The 21,286-nt window shown below is 45.7% G+C and overlaps 1 protein-coding gene across 3 annotated transcripts in view; it reads right to left on the reverse strand.

The window, feature by feature from the left end:
• Nucleotides 1-256: 256 nt before the first annotated feature.
• Nucleotides 257-21,286, reverse strand: part of LOC148887949 (stAR-related lipid transfer protein 13-like) — a 50,349-nt gene continuing 29,319 nt past the window's right edge. For all 3 annotated transcript variants that reach the window (XM_089013362.1, XM_089013365.1, XM_089013363.1), the window contains 13 exons: nt 9,127-9,198; nt 8,053-8,134; nt 6,193-6,256; nt 4,327-5,615; nt 4,074-4,244; nt 3,827-3,986; nt 3,554-3,752; nt 3,258-3,471; nt 2,796-2,910; nt 2,484-2,705; nt 2,192-2,409; nt 1,940-2,116; nt 257-936 (listed from right to left, as the gene is read on the reverse strand). In XM_089013362.1, the coding sequence (XP_088869488.1) occupies nt 819-936; nt 1,940-2,116; nt 2,192-2,409; nt 2,484-2,705; nt 2,796-2,910; nt 3,258-3,471; nt 3,554-3,752; nt 3,827-3,986; nt 4,074-4,244; nt 4,327-5,615; nt 6,193-6,256; nt 8,053-8,134; nt 9,127-9,198 (3,101 nt within the window). In that variant the 3' untranslated portion in view covers nt 257-818. The remainder of the gene's footprint in view (nt 937-1,939; nt 2,117-2,191; nt 2,410-2,483; nt 2,706-2,795; nt 2,911-3,257; nt 3,472-3,553; nt 3,753-3,826; nt 3,987-4,073; nt 4,245-4,326; nt 5,616-6,192; nt 6,257-8,052; nt 8,135-9,126; nt 9,199-21,286) is intronic.

The following is a 21,286-nucleotide window of genomic DNA, read 5'->3' on the forward strand; positions in this document are numbered from 1 at the left end:
TTGTTCAAAGTTGATTCAGCGGAAGTGTTTAAGTGGACCTATATCTTTCATCTTAAACCTTCTTTTCAACATTTCTTTTACATCAATGAGTAGGGCATCGTCATTTGCCGCTATGATGAAGTCATCCACCCACACTAACAGAATGACTTTCTCATTTTCAGATTCTCTGCTGTAGACGCAATGATCAGCATCATTTTGTACAAAGCCATTTTTTATGAGGTGATTATCCAGTAACTTGTTCCAGTTACGCCCTGACTGTTTTAAGCCATACAGTGATTTATTGTTATTATTATCAAGGGTGGGGCGGCCTGGTAGCCGAGTGGTTAGCACACCGGCTTCACAAACAATTTCCATTTCAACGTCAAAGTAAAACCAGTTTACATTTTTTTTTGAAAGATGACTCACGATCATACAATCTGCAATATATACACCTCGGTGGCATGTACAGGATATTCACACATTTACAAACAGAATAATTATAGCTTTGCATCTTAAAAGGGTTATTATGTACACGCTTCCCAGAAGCGTATGAGAGCTTCAATGTCCTAGACATTGGATATGACAACAGTAAGGCATTCAGTCATACACAGACGTGACATGAGATGGGACTGTGGAGGATTTTCCAGCCCGGAGGCAATGAAGTTTGAGCATTCGCTTCCCAACGAGTCAATAATTTGTTTCTGTGCAAATGAAAAGAGGAGCTCAACGCCATCATCAACATTCGATTCAACCGCGCCTTGGCTTGGGAGGCGGCAGAGGGTAGGGGTCTGTTCAACGCTGCTTCTTGACTTCACCGCGAGGGAAAAGGCTCAGAGGTTTCAGATTTTGGTCTCTGGACCATCCGCGATCAGCGGCTGAAAGGAGTTGCGGATTCGAGCGGCTTCCGCCGCACAAATGTGGCCGAAGGCTTTGTTGTACCATTCCGGAGTCCTTCCCCTGGAAGCAGAACAGCGCCTTAGGCCCATTAGATTTAAATACAGTGATACCTTGGCTTACAAACATAATTGGTTCCCAGAAAGTGTGTGTACGGCGAAAAGTGTGTATTCCAAACATTAATTTTCCATAGGAAACCATTAAAATTAGAATAATCCGTTCCCAGGTCCCCATAAAACATCATTTACAACTAAATAAGCCTTAAAACTACACACAATATACCGTATTTTATGTATAATAAATGTGCTATGCTATTGGAATTAAAGAAATAAACTGTACGATATAATAAAGGTGTTTTATTTACCTTTGTAATGGTCATGGATGGCTTGATGGAATGGATAGCTTTTTGCATAAAGTGTCTCAAGGATCTCTGGGTTGTACATCTTAGAAGTTGCGATATTGCAACAGCAACAGATGCAGGCAGACACACTAGAAACTTCATTAATAGCTGCTTCCCTTGCTTGTATGTTCTCTTCAAATTGTACAGATGGCTTGTGCGGGTTATTTGCGGAGCCTGATTGATGGGATATTTTAACCTAGCAGTCTACATTCAGCCTTTGAACTATCAAAGTTGAAACAAGTCCAAATTTCACTGTATTTTATATCCATTTTCTCACCATTTCACTTTTGTTTTTTGTTTCAAGCTATGTTGTCTCCCTTTTGTGTGCGTGTGTTTCTGTTTCTATAACCCCTCTCCCCGCTCACTGCTGCGTGTGTCCCCTCCCTCCTCTGCCACGGATCTTGACCAATCACGTGCAGCATTAACCGAAGACTGGGGGTGGGGAATAGAGGGGAAAAAAGCAGGCTGCCATTTCAGGAGCTCCAAGAACCAGCTCGTTCGCAAACGACACATCACTCATTGTGGCGCTTCGTGTGTTTCCCAAAAAATAGTTTGTAAGCCAAGATTAGATTCTCGTGAATTGAACGTTCGTAAAGTGAAACGTTTGTTAGCTAAAGCGTTCATTAGCCAAGGTATCTCTGTAAATGCATTTCACTTGTCAATTACTTCAAATCCACTCTGCAAAGGTGAGTCAGCCTGGACTTCCCCGAGCCGCAGGGCTCCAGCAGGTAATTGGACTCCAAGACAATCGCTCGGACGGTTCCGACGGGAGGGCAATCCTCGTGCTCGATTGAAACGGAAACCAGGGAACAGGTGCCTTTGGGCATATCCGTCTTCCAGGACCTTGGGAAAAGAATAAAACCGGCGCTTTATGCATAGTGAGTTTGCTCGCGACATCTGTCGGTGTCGCAGACTCACCTGAGAACGACAAAGTCTCGGCTGGGATGGGGCGGCATGCGATTGAGGACGTACTGAAAGACCTCCGTCTGCTTGTCCAGCGTCTCACAGACTTTCCACTGCAGCAAGTCGACATCCCACAGGTGTCGCTCCCGCAGCACACGGTTCAGCACGACGGATGGCGGCGCCTCTACTTCCACGGACACCCTCCAGCGTCTCAGAGGGTTCCCATCGCCCACCTGGAAGCGGTCCAACTCACGTAACGCACGGTACTCGTGCCATCTCGGACACCTCCGGATAGTTGAAGGGGCACCTTTTTGTAGTGGAGCTCCGTGTTGTCGGCGCTGCTGCAGGACACCCAGGATTTGGATTTCTCGCGGGCCTCTTTGAGCAAGTTTTCCAGTCTCCCCTCCATGTGGTTTTGGTGCGTTCCGTTCTCGTCCTCCAGTTGCTTGAAGAGCTCGTCAAATGTGGGCGCCTGTAGAGTGGCCTCCACGTAGGAATTGCACGACTGGGTGACCAATTCGCGAGGGATCTGATTCGACAAAGGAGAACGGTCAGATGTCCAACTGTCCCAATATGGAAGACAAAACAACAGGTACCTTAAACCGGTACCTTGCTGTACCTCAAAAAGACGACTGCACTCTGTGATCATGTGAGAGAGACCCTGCGTCGCTGCCAAATTTTCATTCAGGTCCTTCTGGTCCGGCCTGCCGCTTGCGTACTTCTTCTGCATTGCCCTGAGGGGAACAGGAACACAAAGCCCCTTTAAGGCCAGAGGAGCGAGGTTGACACCTCGAAGCCTGCCCCCTTTGACATGGCGGGCTGCTTCTTTTGATCTTTTGATTTAGTGCGACAACTTCATTGCAATAAATTAGAGAGATTAGCTTTGTTTGTGTTTAGCATGATGTCATAACACGCCGAGCCTTCAAAAAGAGCGGCTGTCCTTTTAAAAGCGACTTCATTCCCAGAGGGTTTTGAAAACTCTGTCGGCTTTTTTTATAGAGTCGTGGGTAAAGATAATGAATGAGGAGGTGCGCATATGTTGTGCCGAGTGACACGACGGAGGCATCTGGTTATCTTTTACCTCAGGGAAAGATTGTCTTTCTTGAGTAGGTTGAGGTGGAAGAGCGAAGGTGCCAGGCACACCGCAATGTTCATGGGCGTCATCTGGTTTTCCTCCACCGAAGACGTCACGTCGCTCAGGAAACAAAGAAGCGTCTGCAGCACCTCTCGGTTTTCGTCCGACATCAACATAATAGCAGCCTTGACAGCCTGCAATCTTTGGTCCTTGGGTACATCTGCAACATTTCAATGCATTTACTGTATTGTCAAGGCCTCTGCAACCTAAGAAACAGACAGCGGATGGCGAGGTGTCCTCACATTGGTAAATGTGAAGGAAGGTTTCCCCCAGCTTGCTGGTGAGCAGCGGCTCCGGGAGGTCCCGGAAGAATTGCTTCACCATGTCTGCCACGTCGTAAGCCGATTGGTCCTCGTAGTCCACGTTGTCTGGTGAGCTTTCGTTCAACTGCCTTAGCGCTTGGATCCTGGATTTTACACCCGATTTACGAAAGAGCCCCACCTGGCGGTGAAAAAAAACATACGTTGACGTCGAGCAACGATACACGCAAGCTGAGAGCGTGCATTCCAGCTGACCTGGTCGAGGCAGCGGCTCCTCAGGTACCGCAGGGCCTGCTGCAGGCCAAGGGGCAGGGGTTGTCCTGACCGCTGCACGTGCACTATGAGAGGTACGCCAAACACATTTTTATCCTTGTAGTCCGGCACCTTCAATCTCTTCATAAACTTTGGCACTGCCCTAGTGATGAACAAAAGCACATTTGGGTCAACTCCAACAGATGCGGCGGCACACTCGGTCCTATCGCAGTGTTTAAAAGACGCTTACCAGGTCCAACCATGTTTGTTTGACAAGGAGTACTTTTCCATGATGGCGGTGAGACGGAGCAAAGAGAACTTTTGTAACAAACTCAGCTGACCCGCCGATTGGTTGGTGATCTGCAACGACGCCACCGAGTGGCTGAGACGATGTGATATCTGGAAGCTAGGCCATCGTAAACTGGAGTGACAAAAGAAACTGCAAAGTCGGTCTTCTACAGGAAATGCCATGTGATCAGTTCAAGGGTACGGGTAAATCTTACCGACTGGGTCTACTTAGGGAAGCCCCTACACCAGAGTCTCTCCTTTCCCCGAGTCTTGTCGCCTCCGTGTCTGAAAGAGACACTGCGTCCCCAGCGCTCACCGCGGTCTGGCTTTCCACCACGAAATCAGCCTCAAAGTCTGGCGTGAACCGACTTAAGGACTGCAACCCGACCGTATTGTCCCTCGCTCTGTCCACCCTAGACACCGCGTCCCCTCCTGGCAGAACATTTTTGGACCAGTGGTCTACAATCTGCTGCAGACCGCTGACGTGCATCAAAATGTCATCCAGGTGAGGAAACAGGTCTTCTTTCTCCAGATCGATGAGGTCCCCGGTGCTGGCGTAGAGATGAGAACCGGGGACGTTGTCGTAAACGCTGATGCGGCTTCCTCGAGAACAGCATCGTCCTTCCTGCCGGTAGGAAAGCAGTGCAGAGTCCAGGCGCGAGCTGCCGGTGTGCCAGTTGACCAAGGCCCCGTTGGTCGGCGAGAGGCTTTCGATGGACAACGCTTTGGGGAAAGTTCCCGGCTTGTGGTCGTTGGGAATATGGACCACCAGGTCCTCGTGGGAGCAGAATTCGTTGATGCGGTTTTGTTCTGCGACCTTGTTGCCCGAGAAGATGTCCACGTCTTCTAAATACATGCCACTGCGCTTGTGGTCGCTCCGGTATTGATTGCGATCCTTCAGCCTGGGTGTGCTGCCTGCGCTTCCGCCGGCATGGCTGCTGCCTTCGCTGCCATCTCTGTTTATGATCTCCGCATGCGGCAGCGTCTGGAGGGCAAGGGGCTCCCGCTGCGTAACCGGCGAACCGATGACCAATGGTTTCCGACCCCTCGCGAGCGCCCCCCGGGAGCGCAGCGTCTCCATGCGCTTCAGGAAATCTTTGGCGCGGGTGCGACTCGTCTTGCCGTGCTTGTGGGGCAGCGAGCCGTAATGGCTAATATCTTTTGCCATGTGGGACATGGCGAGCAGCGTCAAGTCGGGCATGGCGATGGATTCTGGACAGGTGCGGTTGGAACCGTCCAAGTCCTCTGTGCTTAATCCCCGAGGCCCGCTGCCCCCACTGCTCTCACTGTGTACCGAGGATATGTCTGGCTCACTGAGGTCCGTTACGACACTTTCGCTACTGGTTGTGGTTCTCAAAGGCAGGGTGTCCCCAGCGGACGGGTCTTGTCCCTGGTTCCCAAAGAGACAGTCAATGTCCTGGAGCCTGGACCAGCGTCGGCTACTCCATTCAAAGGTCCATTTGTCACTAATGGCAAACAGGTCTTCCTCGTCAGAATCTTCGCTCTTGCGAAATACATAAAACAACACATCAGGGACCCAGAAGACAGTACAGTTTTTAGACGCTAAAGTACTTTGGCGATGACAAGAAGAGAGATGCGACCTGAGGAAGTGTAGCCCTAATACGAGCACATTTCTCCTTTGTATTGTCACTCAGGAACCTCCTTTACGATGTAAATAGGTTAGACTGCCATGTGTAGGATGACGTAGAGTGGATGGTGATTACCAGAAAGGACAATGAGCCAGACCTGCCCGCAGGGACTGGAGGAGGCGTCTGCTCCAACTTAATGTCATTATGTTTTGGGAAACGACGATGCAACAGTAGCCTTTTGAAAAGACGCTGCCATAAATAGAGCCCGCTACTAAAAATACCTGTGACTATAGTGCAAAGTGGGAAAAAGGACATTTTGGTGACATCCTGGCAATATGTCGGGATGCTCGTCAGCAGTTTTGAGGGTTTTCTGCTTTACTTAAAAATAGTATGAATCACATTTAATTCCTGCTATGGGCGGGTTGACATATTCAAAGCTCGGGAAACATTAAAACAAACTGGAAGCGATCAGAAAGCCGGCGGAATTCTCACTTTCTTCTTTGGAAGGCTGACATCAAGTTTCAAGGAGGCACACTTATTTAAGGTGTTGAGTCGCCTGGAAGAACAAAAAACAAAACGACAATATATCAGCCTATGACGGGAAATGTACAAATTGTCATTTCATGGGAACTAAAAATGTGTCCATATGGTGAGTGCCAGTGAAGGAATGTTCATCTTTTTTTTTGGTACGTGTGTTAAAATGGTTTGGCCTGCATTTGTCAACAAAATGCCAAGAATCAAGATGAAAAAAAAAAAAAAAAACTTTTCGATCATCATTTTAACTCATTCTCAGCCAGACAATGTGCAAAACTGTGCAACTCCAGTGCCAGGGTTTTTGTCATTGTCACTCAAATTCCAGGACCCAATGAATATTGAGTTTTAGGACTACGGTACATCAACATTCAATGCAGCGTAAGATACCTTGGACTCTCTTCTTTCATCCGAAAAAAATAGTTAATTCCTAAATGATATGGGTCTGGAGTTATATGAGCTTGAAATTAGGGCGGCTGTCCAAAAGACAATGCAATACATACAAATCGGTTTATATCGCGCTTTAACAACAGCTGAAGCTGAAACAAAGCACTAACATGGAAAAAAGGGAAATTATGCCCCTTGTGAAAGGCAAAAACATTGTTAGAGGTCTGGCCAGCGTTTTATCAGCACCCCAGCAAGAATAACCAAAAGCTGAACAAATTCGGGAATGGCGCTCTACGCCATATTTTCAATTTCAAAATGAATTTGTCAACAGCAGTAGATGGGTTAAATTCGCTTTTATTTTGGACCAATGTCCACATCCAACCAGAAATTGCGTTTGACAGCATGTCGACCAAACTTGGAAAGTGATCATGGGCGATCTTTAATCGTGGTCATTCGCAGATATGCGCTCAAACAAGGAGAAGCTTCACTTATTGCCTGGTCGGTCAATCATTTACGTAGAAAGAGGAGCATTCAATAAAATACAAGTCTCGTATGTACCGTTGCTGGTTTATGGTCACTTGTCGGTTCATATTGAAGTGATGTATACCGGTAGGTTAACTACAGTGTGATACAAAAGACAGTAATTTGTCTTCTTTTTAGGAGACGAATAACGCAGTCAAGGGTGACGGTAACAGTCGATTTAGCCGCCGAAGGATTTCGATTCCCGTGGGCCCAAACTGAACGCGGCCTAACGTCATCTTCAATCATCTCTGAGGACTGACCACGCCGAGATGTGTCATGATACTTTGGATTTTTATTCTCTCTACGATTGAGGCGTCGGTCAAGTCAATGGTCTGCGATTTTCGGGGTTAGCTGTGACTGTAGCTAGCAGGAAAGGCACGGCTAAAAGGAGGATTTCTCGGCTCGAACCCCTTTAGTCCAAAACGCTTTGAATGCGGCAGCTGAAACAAGAGGGTTCTCAGCATGGGCAAGCACGAAATATCAACCGAAATCAATCGCAGTGACAGCGCCACCGAGTCGGAATTGCTCACTCCAAATGTTACCATAGCGATGGCTGGAATCACACTGCAGTTGGAACACTTTCCACTGGTATTCCATTTGTCCCCGTGAACACTTTGGAATTTAGATTAGTTGCTTTTGGGCTGTTTAGAGTCACATTATGTCGAGCGGCGCAAAGCGCCCTCGCTCTCCGTCTCGCTTCATTGTTGCTATGGTTACCGTGGCTGGCCAAAATGTTTTTGTTTTAACTTTTCTTGGGAAAAGAATCTTGGGGCTCTGGCATCGCGGAGTGACATGCAAGCATACATTCTGGTGGCTGAATGCACGTATATTGTGTCATCACATCCCCGCTCTCGACTACTGAGCTTTATATTTCCAACCTTATTTATTAATCGAGACGTTTGATGTCTTTACCTGCAAAGAGGCTCAACAAGATCTTTGTCCAGGAAGTCATGGTCTCGTTTGACAGGGCTGATGTCGATGGGGAACTGGGAATCTTGAAGACGAAGAAGAAAGTCGCGTTAAAAAAGGTCCTTTAGCGTTCGATGGCAACATTGAAAAAGGAAGTCCAACGAGGGAGCATCTCCCCAGAACAGAAGCTGACTTGTGACACGTATTTCATGCTCATGAGAAGGGACGGCGGAATTTGTCTGTTGCTTGTGCGGGGTCATTACGTATTGCGCCGGCTATTGGTGTTCTCTTACATAACGCGGAGGACCGCGTCCAGAATCTCTGAATCTAACATTCCGCTGCATTCATGTAAAGTCATTAAGTTGTCATGAAAAGCGGGCCGGCGGGCGGCGATGACCGCTCGGACTCAAACAAGGCTCGGGCCTGTTCCTTGGGCCTTTTGGCTTTCGAGCGGCAGCGTTACATCTTAATCACGGACTTCATCCTCAGGACCGGGAAACAAACTGGCTTTGAGCAGATTTGCGGAACCATTTCCTGCCATGACTGTGGATCTCGTGCTGCTGGGCTTGTGTTCAGCTGACAAACAAGATATTGACTAATAAGTGGGCAGCTGCAGACGGAGCCACCTGTTGTTGACAAGCAGAACCATGACAGGCTAAAGCCAAAGTGTGACGGCCACCTCTGATCGCTGTGTTCATTTTCAACTCCTTTTTTAATTTTGTGATCCAACTCACTGCCAAACGCTGTCCCAAAAGCATCTTGGGTTCATCGGGTTGTAACCCGAGCAGATGCTCGCCTTGTTTTGTTTCATGCGGTTGGCTCCCGAGCATCTGCACGACTTCAATGAGCTCCACTGTGCATGTGGCCCGTGAAGCCATGAAATTGTGGCGTGGTCGACAAGTCGGGCTTCTGTGCCGGATCGTCGGAAAAAAGGCCGCATTCATGTTGTGAACAGCAGCTTGTTTCACACCCACTAAAATAAAAGCTCTTCGGGGGTTATTTTGGTTCAGGATCATCCCGGCTCTCACCCAGTAGCCTCTTCTAATTTTTGACGAACTCGGGAGTTTTCACAGTTACCTTCAAAGAGTTGAGCATACTGGGGAAATCCGGCGGCCCGCAGCCAGTCGCACGCCTCCTTCGCTTCGACTTCTGCCAACACGGGACAAAGCGCAGAGTCGGGGAGACAGGCGCAACTCGCAAAAAAAATGGTGACATTTCAAGGTGAGCCGAATATGCATTGAAACCTTTAGAAATCAATTTAACGTGACCTTCTCGAAAGCCTTTGATTGCACGTATTCATCACACCATCCATCTTTTGACATTATGAGACAGAGACGATAGATATTTAACACAGGCTCAACACCGCCATACCATTACAAAGCTTCTGGGTCTTTAACACTTTTTTTATCTTCACGAGTGTCTTAAAATGTCTGCGCCGTGTTATCAAGAATGACAGTGCATGCCCTATTTGAAATTACCCCCCGACAGTGGGGTGCGCGCGAGACGAGAACAGATTTTGTTACTGTGACGACGAGGGGCGGAATGGGAAGGTGTTTACGTGTTGAATCCCTCAGTCTAAAAACAGTAAATCCCCCCTACATGGATGGGATTTTCCCGGATGAAAGCAGAAGTTCATCTCAAAGCCACTGAAATTCACTCACCAGTTGAAGCTAAACGTTACATTCCAACGGCCATTCACTTCTTTCAGTTGACTCAAATTCATGCGTCGTTTTGCCATTTTTCGCATATCTGCAGCGCCACTAGTGTTGATTTCATTGTTGGTGTTCGGTGGATTTTTGTTTTTTTGGTTCATTAGAATAGGCAGCTGACTAAAAATGTATGTGGCTGTACGCTTTCACAAGAATGAACTGAAACTGCAATGAGGTCAGTTTCTTCTGACTTCACCAAAGTGACACACTGCACATGGACGGAAAAAGTTTAGCCGACTTCACCGGACGTGTGGGCGAGTTGGCCTGGAGGAGGGGGGGGGACTACCTCTGCCAATTTTCCATCCAGGAACCCCACCACCACCCCAACCCCCGAAATGTTTGATTGGCAGATAGTAAGGACCTTTCTGGTCACCCGACCATTCACGTGAACATTTATGTAACGACCAAGGGGGTCTTGATTCTTTGGAAAGTAGTAGAGCAGTAGTCAAACACCTACGCAGCCGGACGGTGCCTCGGGTCTGTGGAACAGACACTTTTAGAGATACTGAGATTTAAGCGCTATGCAGCGGTGGTCTCTCACAATACAGTGGAGTTGAGTTCAAAAGGCAACATTATGCTTCGCGTAAAACAATTTCCCGAGCTTCACACCCCCATGCCCCTCCCGATGAGATTTCCACGAGGACACAAGCGTGACTCCAAACACTCTTTCTAGCACACAACGCAGACACGTCGCAAAACAATATGAAGGCATCAAGCCGACACGACCCCGCTGCGGCTGTTGACGAGGCAAGGAAACCAACTGTTGGCGCCTTCCCATGAATGCTAACGCAGATCTTTACCGCCACTCCTGAGAAACATTGTCTGACACAGCGGTGTGACAGGACGCTCAGAATTCACAGAACAGGAAACAAACCCCTATGCCTCAAAATTACATCCATCGATCCGAGGAGCATTTTTTTAAGTTCCTCTAGTTGGCGCACTGACGGCCAAGCCATAAAGTGCATCTTCTTGGCATGTGAATGTGATTTGTCCATAAAATAAAATAACATTCAAGTGAACCTTAACATTCTTTTAGTTTGTACATATCTCGTCAACATTTGAGACCAATTGAGCAATAAGTGGAATAGTTCATTCAGCCATTATTTTATAAGCCAAGGCAAATATTTGGCACAACAGCAAGCAAATGGCCACCAAAAGTCACACACAATGACGCTCTTCATGACAAAGGTGAGTTGCACTTTTTCATCTGCTCGTGTTCTGCCTGTCACTCAGTCACGGGCATAAATAAACACACAAAGAAACAAAGAAACAAACAAAGAAACTCATTTGCCGTCACATATGCTTACCAATGTGGCCTCGAGTCTTCAACCAAGTAAAATCCAACATTCACGGGTAACGCCTCTGAGAATGGCGACCGCTATCCGGCTCTCCAAAGCAACCGTCCCCCGATACTCGTTTTTTTTGCCTCGCTTCGCGTGTGTGTGACGACAGGCAAATCAATGAAAAGTGACTTTGCTCTTCAGCCCTGACCACCAACAACTGAATAAATATTAGCAGTTCCCCAGCACCTCCACGTCTGTCCTTGGAAGAAGAGAAAAAACGTCCTCCACTGTTTACACGCCGCCAACAAGGTCTGTTCCTATCTGCTGCGGTCACATCTGTATCACTGGGAGGTCCAGAGCTTCTGCCCAGCCTCGTCTCCCTCCCAGGTGTTTAATATCCCCATCTTGTGTTGTTTCCATCCAGCAGTCACCCCCCCCCCCAAATAAATAAATAAATAAATAAAGTAACAGGAGCTGGGTATCCCTCAGTGTTTGGCATTCTGTAATGCGACACGGAGACATTCTGTCCTCTCATCCCCTCTCCGAGGAAATCTCCCATGGCTAAAAGGCCGAGGCGGGCACGATGCCAAAGAATGAGAGCTTGTTTACTCTCGGCGACCCACTGCACTCGCAACCTGTTTACAGTCTAGAGTTACATGGCCTCAAAAGCCAAGACGCGGACTGCCCCAAAAGCGGAGAATCTAACCGAGATGTGTTGTACTAAAGTATGTGAGGTGGACAGAGGGCCAATTTTACATTAGAACATTAGGACAATGCAATTTGATGCATTTTCAAAATGCTTCTCCGGGTGCTCCAGATTACCATGCTTTGCCGGTGCCATCAGCACAGAGACTGCTGACCTCTAACAACTTCTGATCGTGCTGATTATGTGCCACCAGGGGTTAAGGTGACCCACTTGTTTGTTTTCATACTTTTTTTTTCTGTGAAACTGATTGGATGCTTAGCGTGTACTAATGCAAAAACACATGAAAATCTTAATTGGGGATGGGGAGCCCTCACGATCGACATAGGACCAGTCGGCAATTGAGAACCACATATTGGGCACCGCTGTTCTGGGCCATAAAATGCAAGAATCAGATGTTCTTGTTTTCCGATGGCATCATGAATAAAGTTGCAGCTCATCTTCCTGACACCCCAAAATGAAAATGAATCAAAAGGCCCTTTGTCAGGACATTTTAGTTCCACTTTTTTAAAACAGGTTAAAGCAAAAAATACCCCCACAAGAGTGACCTGGCAAAAGCGCTATCTGTGGTAAGGAGCGTAGCAGTTAAATCGAGATTACAGTAACTCCATGGAGAAGACTTCTTGGACATCAAATATATTAACATGGACTGTCAAAAAGCATCAATTCTCGTCCCTGACAAACGTTGGCGTACTCACGTGAAATTTTCATCCTATAACCAGGCTGCCTCAAGGCCCTCGCGATTCCAAAGTCACAGCATCTCAGATTCCCACGTTCCTGCTCGCTCTTAGCAAAGCTTGGAGTCGGAACGGAGCTTCTTCTCTTCCTCCTTTTTTTGCTTTTGCAGTTTCACCCAACCCAACCCAACCCCCCAGCCCTCTCCCCATTACCACTAAAGGCCTGTCCCGACACTAAATCTTTCCTTCGACCCACACTCTTGATGTGTAACGCTCCCACCCCCTTACATGTGCCCAACCCTCCGACCCAACGGTGCCCGAGACAACCCTTGTTCTACCCACTCGCCAGGGAATTCTTCAACCCCCCTACCCCAAAACAATCTTTTTACTGTATTCTCGTCAGACAACATCATCAAAGCGTTTGTCTCTTCGGAAGGTCTATTTGAACTCATTGCAGATGTTCTTTTGGATAAAAAAAAAAGAACAACAAACTACATGAATAAATAAAAACTCAGATTGTCTGGGGGGCGCTATGACGTGAAGCATCAGCAGCTGTGAGTCACGCTTTGTCGTCTGTCAACAGTGTCTGGAAGGAGTCCATCAATGAAAGGATATGTGTTTTCCGTGTCATCTGAGAGAGTGATGACTTTCTTGTGACAAATTGCACATGGCCACGCGGTCACAAGGAAGCGCAATCTGGACTGTAAAAGCGTGTCCTAACATATTCCAAGGAGCCCGCAAGCGCCTGCTGCGTGATGGCGGTCAAGGCCTGCATCGTCTGTCATCACAGACAGATGGCGTCTGGCGGTTTTTTTTCCAGTATGATATCCTTTCGCAAAACATTTGAGAGCTGCAACATGTCAACCCAGAATGGGACAAATCCACGGAAATCTGAAGAGATGTAAACCGGTCATTCTTTCAACATGTGGAACACATATGATTACATAAGACATCACGGTCCGTTCCGCAGTTTCCTGTAACATCGGAACATTTTCCAGATGTCGCCTCAGTACCTCAGGAGCCTAGTAAAACACAACTGCTGGAGCCGATGGCCGCCTTATAAAGTCCGGCGAGCAGACAGAACGACGGAGACACTCCACTTTAGTCGCCCTTTTAAAATAAATACTCGCTGGTTTAAAAGCGCTTGAAAAAAACCACCGGCTAACTGCGTGGAACCTTGAAAAATGTGTCTGCCCTGTCCAATCCAGACCCCGGCACCCTCTTTTCCAAACCACGTAACCACCCTTCACACCCGCACTGAGGTGCCCGACTGAATCACCCAGACCAGACTTGAAAATATTCCTGTACACCCCTCCTCAAAAAATAAAAATACAAAACTGAGACGAGGAACTAGATTTGATACAAATCTAAAGTTGTTTTTTCTTGTTTGATGATAATAAATGAAGAGGAATAATAAAATGAAAATGATATTTAGATAGTGGATATTTTTTCAAAAATAAAGTAATAGACTTTTTAAGAGGAAAAAGTGATTGTTGTACTCATACATTTTGAATAATAGTAGTTCTTTTTTATTTAAATAGTACAGAAGAGGAATTTTGACAATGATGAGGTGTTTTATATCATAATTCATTACGGGCACGAGACACCCTGAATTGGTTGCCAGACAATCGCAGGGCACACAGACACAAACAACAATTCGCTCTCACACGCATACCTAGGGACAATGTTGACTGTTCAACATTTTTGGAATGTTGGAGGAAACCGGAGAACCCAGAGAAAACCACATGGCCTTGGGGAGTACATGCAAACTCCATACAGTGAGGCCGGAGCGGGATTTGAAGTCACAACATCTGAACTGTAAAGTCGGCGTGCGAACCAATCGACTACCAGGCCATATTGAATTGGAATAATTCTGTGTAAATTACATCTCTAAAACAAAGGGGTCAAAATGAGTCTTGGTAATGGTGTGAAGCCTTCAAAAAGGTGTCTGCCTCGTTACACCAAACCGTCCCATCGCACTGAGACGATTGAGTGAATCACTCAGACAATGCTTCAGACCGGTCCAACGCCCCCTCCCCCCCCGCTAAAAAAAAACAGACAGTGAGTGTTTACATGAAAAACACCTGGAGGGGTTTTCAAATAAGTAGACGGGGGAAAAAAGAAAAAAGGAGTAGGATTCACTGGCGAGGACGTGTCGTCACGCTCGGGGCCCTGAGGCTGATGCCTGTCTTCTATCTTTGTGATGGTAATCGAATGCACACACAGATACAGTTTAGAGAAAAAAAGAGACTACATTTGAATCATGCCCAAAAAGAAGTTCCCATTGACTTTGTCAAACATGCAACGTCAGTGTTGATTCAGTCTCCCAGAAGGCCAATAATTGCGTTGGAATGTTGGAAATTGTTTTTTTCCGAGGGTGGCTTTTAATTAACGGCTCAGCGGGACAAGTGCCACAATGTCACAATTGTCACGCTCGAGACGAGGTGGCGCTTAGCAAACAGCATCCTTTTTTTTAATGACATTAAATTTATGCATTAGGATTATAGTATCAAAAATTGTCACCAAAACACACTCTTTGAATAAATAAATCCGAATGAATGAACCAACAAAGAAACAAATAATTTAGCCAAATAATTAGTCTTGAACTACATTTTCATTCCAAAACATTTTGTCAAACTCGACAAGTCATTCGTCTGTCGATACGTTACTTTCGCTTGACAGTGAATAACAAAATGGCCACCACCCGAGTTGGATAAAAATGGGCGGACTTTGCCACTGAATTCAGATTTCACACAGACAATGTGAATCGGAATCCAGTCGATAAATAGGTAAAGGTGAAACGAAGAAGAATTTGAGGGGGGGGGGGGGGCTACCCTAACCCCCTTTAAATCAACGGCGGCAAATATGCTGACTCGTCCTTCCCATCAAAGACAATGCTTCAATCATCCATCTCCAGCAAAGTGGCTAACAGTCAATGCAGGCCACTAATTACATGGTGCCCACGTTGAATCACCCACAGACATCCTGAAGCCACATTTGATTCCACGAGGGTGGGGGGGGGGGGTGATACTAGCATCTGAAATTTAGTTGGGGTTTAATGGAGTTTGATGGGGGATTATTATTTTCTGTATCTCTGCTCTACAGCAACATATTTGAACAGGGATGTGTAGCCTATAGAGATCCAATAGCATCCTTTCAAGTGGAGCGTCAAATGCACCATCTCACTTTGCTGTGTGTGAAAGGCACGCGTAGACGAAATGTCATCTTTTGTACTTCAGCATGGCTTTGTAAAAATGGTGCCCAACACTATGCGTGAAAGCAAAAACCATATTTGCCCCCACCCTCCCCTCCCATGTCTTGAGCTCAAAGACGGATTTCACTCTTTGTTCATCTCTTTAGTCTAAACAGTGGGGCGAAAGAAGCTTACTTAACATTGTGTTATTGATTTATGACACACAAAGAGGAAGAGCTCATTGATTGCAAGGGTAAACAACAGGAGCCTGCGAGTGGCACAGCCGCCGCTGTTGACCGTAGTCAAAAGCACGCCAAGGTCAAAAGTTGTGCGATCACCGCAACCATTTCAAACAAGAGCAGCACAGCTCGGGTAACAGTAGTCCACCTTTTGAAAGATGCCTTTCATCCTTCAGGCGGCTGTGGCCGGCCATACCCCAGCCCACCTGGAGGAAGGTTTTCCCACTTCCAAGGTGATGCCCCGCGACCCAAGCGTGACATAAAATCCAACTTTGAAACCTCAATCTGAAGCACCATCAGCGGTTGGAAGCTCAAATTTGAGAAGCCGATGCTTGAATGAAACCTGAACTTGTTGAGACCCCAATTTGAAACTGGAAACGTGGCTCAAAACTTAGGTTGGAAACCCAACCCTCTTTGAAACTAGAGATGGCCCAACAACATTTTTTTATACCAGTCTTTTTTAAAAAAAGAGGGTCTCCACATTGACTTCTCTTCATTCTTTTTTTCCCAGTGGCGCAAAGCACGTTGGTGGCCATCGAAAAGATCTTTGTGAACAATTTGCTTTGTGTAACGATTCCAAATAAACAAATAAATAAATCTAAAAAAAGGTGGCTGTCTAAGTGGGGATTTCACTGATCCGAGCCAGTGTTGATCTTTGCGACCTTATCTCCACACCGCTTTTTCACAATTGTCTTTTGTCCACAAGATGAATAAATAACTCTGTGTAGGTGGAATATGCACTGCGGGCTGGACACAGGCTCACTGTGTGATGCCCCCTGACAATCCTTTGTCCATTGTAAACTTTGCTGAGCCTCCAAGACTTGTCGTCAAAGGCAGCATTCCACCAACTAGTGGAACATGTGTCGCCGATGGTGTGCAAGGATGGACCCGGAAACCTTTGAGTGTTTTGAGAATCCTTCGGCGGCTTGACATTAAGGGCCTGCTGAATTACCTGTTTAATATTCACCCCCCCCCCCCCCCCCCCCCTCCCCTGTGACAAACCTCACTCTCCAAATATGAAGCAATGCTTTGGTGCCATCTTATGAAAGCTTGATGTCAAGAAACTATGTTGAAGTTAATAATAATAATAATAATAATAATAGTAATAAAATTTCATTTATAAGCGCCTTTCAAAACTCTCAAGGTCACTTTACTGTCACAGGGTACGTTTTTTTTTCTGTGGGTGAGCAGCAGCAGCCACACATGCCAGCCAGACAACTTGGAAAAACTCAAATAGATAGCTAATAGCTAGCTAAATAGCTAATACCTAGCTAGCTAGATAGCCAGCTAGTCAATATACAGCAAATAGATAGCTATCTAGGTAGCCAGCTAGGTAGCTAGATAGCTAGATAAATAAAAACAAGTGAAGAGGAAACTATTCACACAGGCACCACCGTTACTTGAAAGCAATGATCAGGGTGGGTGGGTGGGTGGCAACAAAATATTTTGGGGCCACTTCACTGTTGGAAATTGAAAAAAAAATTGTAGAATATAATCTTTTGACTGCCCCTGTTGGCCACCAAATCAGGCTTCCAGTTTCAACATCAACATTTGTTGTCTCACCCAAAGAGCTATCGTGAACATGCGCATACAGTATCTGCCTCTTGCCAAATGTATTTTATTTTTCTCCAAACCTCAGCGGTCTGGATGTCAGAGGCCAGGGGAAAAAAAGAGGTGGATGGAAATTGCGTGTGTAAAGTACTATGTTTATATAGTATCGAGTATTTTAACTCTCAGAGAGATGCAAGTGAGGAGCATGGTGATGGAGCAAGTTCATCTCGAAACCAAGGTTCCCCTTGACCGTATGCCAGTTCAGCTTTGGTGTACCGTTGAGTGGCGGACATTTGGAAACAAACACCACAGTGAGACGCAAGGGAGGAAAAGGCTCCCCAAAAAAAAGAACCTCCTCCCCATTAGGTCCGTCTCATTTGGAGCCAGTCCCAGAGGGGACAGCGTGGGGTCGCCTCCTTTCGGGAAGAGTCAAGAGGGGAGGTTGGGAGCGGGGGTTTAGCACGGTGAACTACGACATCAGAGCAAGGGTCCCCACCGTGAGAAAGCCCTCTCAGGAACTCCTCCATAAAAGCGGTCCCTCGCTTAATTAACGGCCGCAAAACGCCGCCGCAGGAAACTTTGCGCCATGTGTGCGAGCGTTCATTTCTACCACACGGGGGCACTCAAACTTAAGGGGAATTTGTGCCTTGGCTTCAGACTCAAAATCATTCTGTAACCACTTGGACCACAACTTTAAATGAAGACAAATGCAATGAATTTGTTACAGACAGATGTTTTGGTTCAATATTTTATGATAGGAAAAGCAAATGGCACTCTGCAGAAGGCTCAGATATAATGCAATACCAAGACAAATTCACAGATTTAAAAAAAAAAATAATAATCAGAAACAAGTCTGCACCGAAAGAAATATTACACTGAATTTACTCAATTTCATTTTTTATAATAAAATCATTCAAGTTCAGAAAAGATATGATAGAAAGTTTGGATTGGATTGGATTTGCCTTTATTAGTCTCACAGTGGAGAAATGTACATCTCACAGCAGCAAAGTAACGAGTTATGTTGTTTTAAGTAGATTATATAACGACCGGATCCTGATGAATTTATTTTGTGCAATCAGGTGATGGAAAATATATATATATACACACACACAGTAAAGTCGCGTTATATCGATATTCTCGGGAGTCGGAAAAAATATCGATATAACCGGACTATCGATATATCCAATCCTGCGGCATGTAAATTATCTCCTTGCGTTCATAGAAATAGTATCGTAATAAGCAGTACTATCAATATAACCGATATCGATATAACGAGACTTTACTGTATATATATATATATAACCTGTGCACAGCTGGGATTGATTACAAGAAAGTATATGACTCGATGCCACACACATGGATCACTGAATGCTTGGAGTTGTATAAGGTCAACAGGACCCTGAGAGCCTTCGTTGCAAACTCGATGAGGATGTGGAAAACCACACTTGAAGCCAATGGCAAGCCACGAACGCAAGTGTCCATCAAATGTGGCATATACCAAGGTGATGCACTCTCCCCACTGCTGTTCTGCATCGGACTGAACCCCCTCAGCCAAATAATCGCCAAGACAGGCTATGGATACCGCCTCAGAAATGGAGCTACAATCAGTCACGTCCTCTACATGGATGACATCAAGCTGTATGCTAAGAGCAAACGGGACATAGACTCCCTGATCCACACAACCAGGATCTACAGCAGTGACATCGGGATGTCATTCGGGCTGGAGAAATGTAGTCGGATGGTGACTAAGAGGGGCAAGGTAGTCCACACTGAAGGGGTCTCACTTCCTGAAGGAACAATGGCAGACATTGAAAACAGCTACAAGTACCTTGGTATACCACAGGCCAATGGCAACATCAAACTAGCAACATGGAAAGTGGCTACGACCAAATACCTCCAGCGGGTAAGGCAAGTCCTCAGAAGCCAGCTCAATGGCAAGAACAAGACCCGGGCAATAAGCAGCTATGCCCTGCCAGTGATCAGATACCCTGCAGGAATAATAAGGTGGCCAAAGGAAGAGATTCAGACCACGGATGTTAAGTCCTGAAAACTCCTCACCATGCATGGAGGATTCCATCCTAAGTCCAGCACCCTGAGACTGTACACAAGCCGTAAGGAAGGAGGCCGGCGACTAGTGAGTGTGAGAGCCACTGTCCAGGATGAAACATCCAAGCTCCATGAATACATCAAAGAGAAGGCTCCAACGGATGATAATAATAATAATAATAATAATAATAATAATAATAATAATAATAATAATAATAATAATAATAATAATAATAATAATAATACATTTCATTTATATATTTTATATTATATTGTCTGAGACACAAAGGTGAAAAATCATATTCATAATTCTTTTCTTTACGAACGTACAATTCGCCTGGGTTACATTTATGTTTATGTCTGTGTAAGCTCTAAGTCGTACAGGAGTGGTCCATCAATGAGAAGGTCTCTTCAGCCGTCATCTGTACACTTTTGAATGTTTCGGACGTTTCGCCTCCTATCCAAGAGGCTTTGTCAGCGAACTAAAGTCTTACTGGTCGTATCGGCCCTATTTATACATCCCTAATGTCCAGACATGGCGGCGACGGACACAGCTATGATAGGTCCCTACTCTCAGGTTGGGGGGAGCAGAGGACCACTCCCTGTGGCCCCACTGATTGTTCCTACATTCCTGACTAACGACTGGCCCATTTCCCCCACTCCCACCGGTATCATCTCATCAGCATAACGAATGTTGCCTAACCTGTTTTGCCTAAGCAGGTTATTGTATGAACGATCCAAATTGAACCTCACCCCACCAGACCGGTTTAATGAAAGATTTTGTTGTTTTATAAGAATCGCTTCTTTTACGCCCCTTTCAAACCATCTATGTTCTTTCGCTAAGATTTTAACCTCATTGTCGTCAAATGAGTGGTTGCTAGCTTTTAGGTGCAAATGTACTGCCGATTGAGGCCCACTTATATTATCCCTGCGATGTTGATAAAGTCTTTTTTTGAGAATTTGTTGAGTCTCGCCAATGTACTGCTCTTTACAATTTTCATTCTTACAATGTATGGAATAAACTACATTACTTTGTTTTTCATTTGGTAGCCTATCTTTTGGATGCACTAATTTTTGCCTTAACGTGTTTATCGGTTTGAAATAAGTAGGAATTTTGTGTTGCCAAAGGACTCTTTGTAATTTTTCCGAAACTCCTGCAATGTAAGGTACTGCTACTCCTCTCCTTTTTGTATCATGAGAATTATTGGTTTCGTTCCCTATTCTTTCTTTCTGACATTTGTTGAATGACCACTGAGGGTACCCACAGTTAGTGAGTGCTCTCCTGATATCTTTTGACTCCTTTTCTCTACCTTCAATGCTAGTTGGTATTAGTTTAGCCCTATGCTGGAGGGTTCTGATAACTCCTAGTTGGTGTTGTAAAGGGTGGTTAGAATCAAAAAGTAAGTATTGGTTAGTGTGCGTAGCCTTCCTAAAGACTTGTGTTTTTAGCGCTCTGTCCTCTTTTATAATTACTTTACAATCCAAGAAGGCTAGTTGGTTCTCTTTAATGTCCTCACGAGTAAATTTAATGTTGATGTCTACAGAGTTGAGGTGATCTGTGAAGGATTGAATTTCTTGTTTTTTAATTATGACGACATATCTAAACCAGTGTCAAGGTTTTGTCCCCGGGAAGGATGTGAGGGCCTGTTTCTCCATCTCTTCCATGTACAGATTAGCCACTATGGGCGAAACTGGTGAGCCCATAGCACAACTATGAATTTGTTTATAAAATTTCTCCCGAAATTGAAAATATGTAGTATTACGTAGTATACAGTCAGACTTTAGTTCGCTGACGAAGCCTCTTGGATAGGAGGCGAAACGTCCGAAACCTTCAAA

Source organism: Hippocampus bargibanti, linkage group LG14 (assembly GCF_051943395.1).
Source record: "Hippocampus bargibanti isolate YZ-2025 linkage group LG14, ASM5194339v1, whole genome shotgun sequence".
In the NCBI taxonomy this organism is placed as follows: domain Eukaryota; kingdom Metazoa; phylum Chordata; class Actinopteri; order Syngnathiformes; family Syngnathidae; genus Hippocampus; species Hippocampus bargibanti.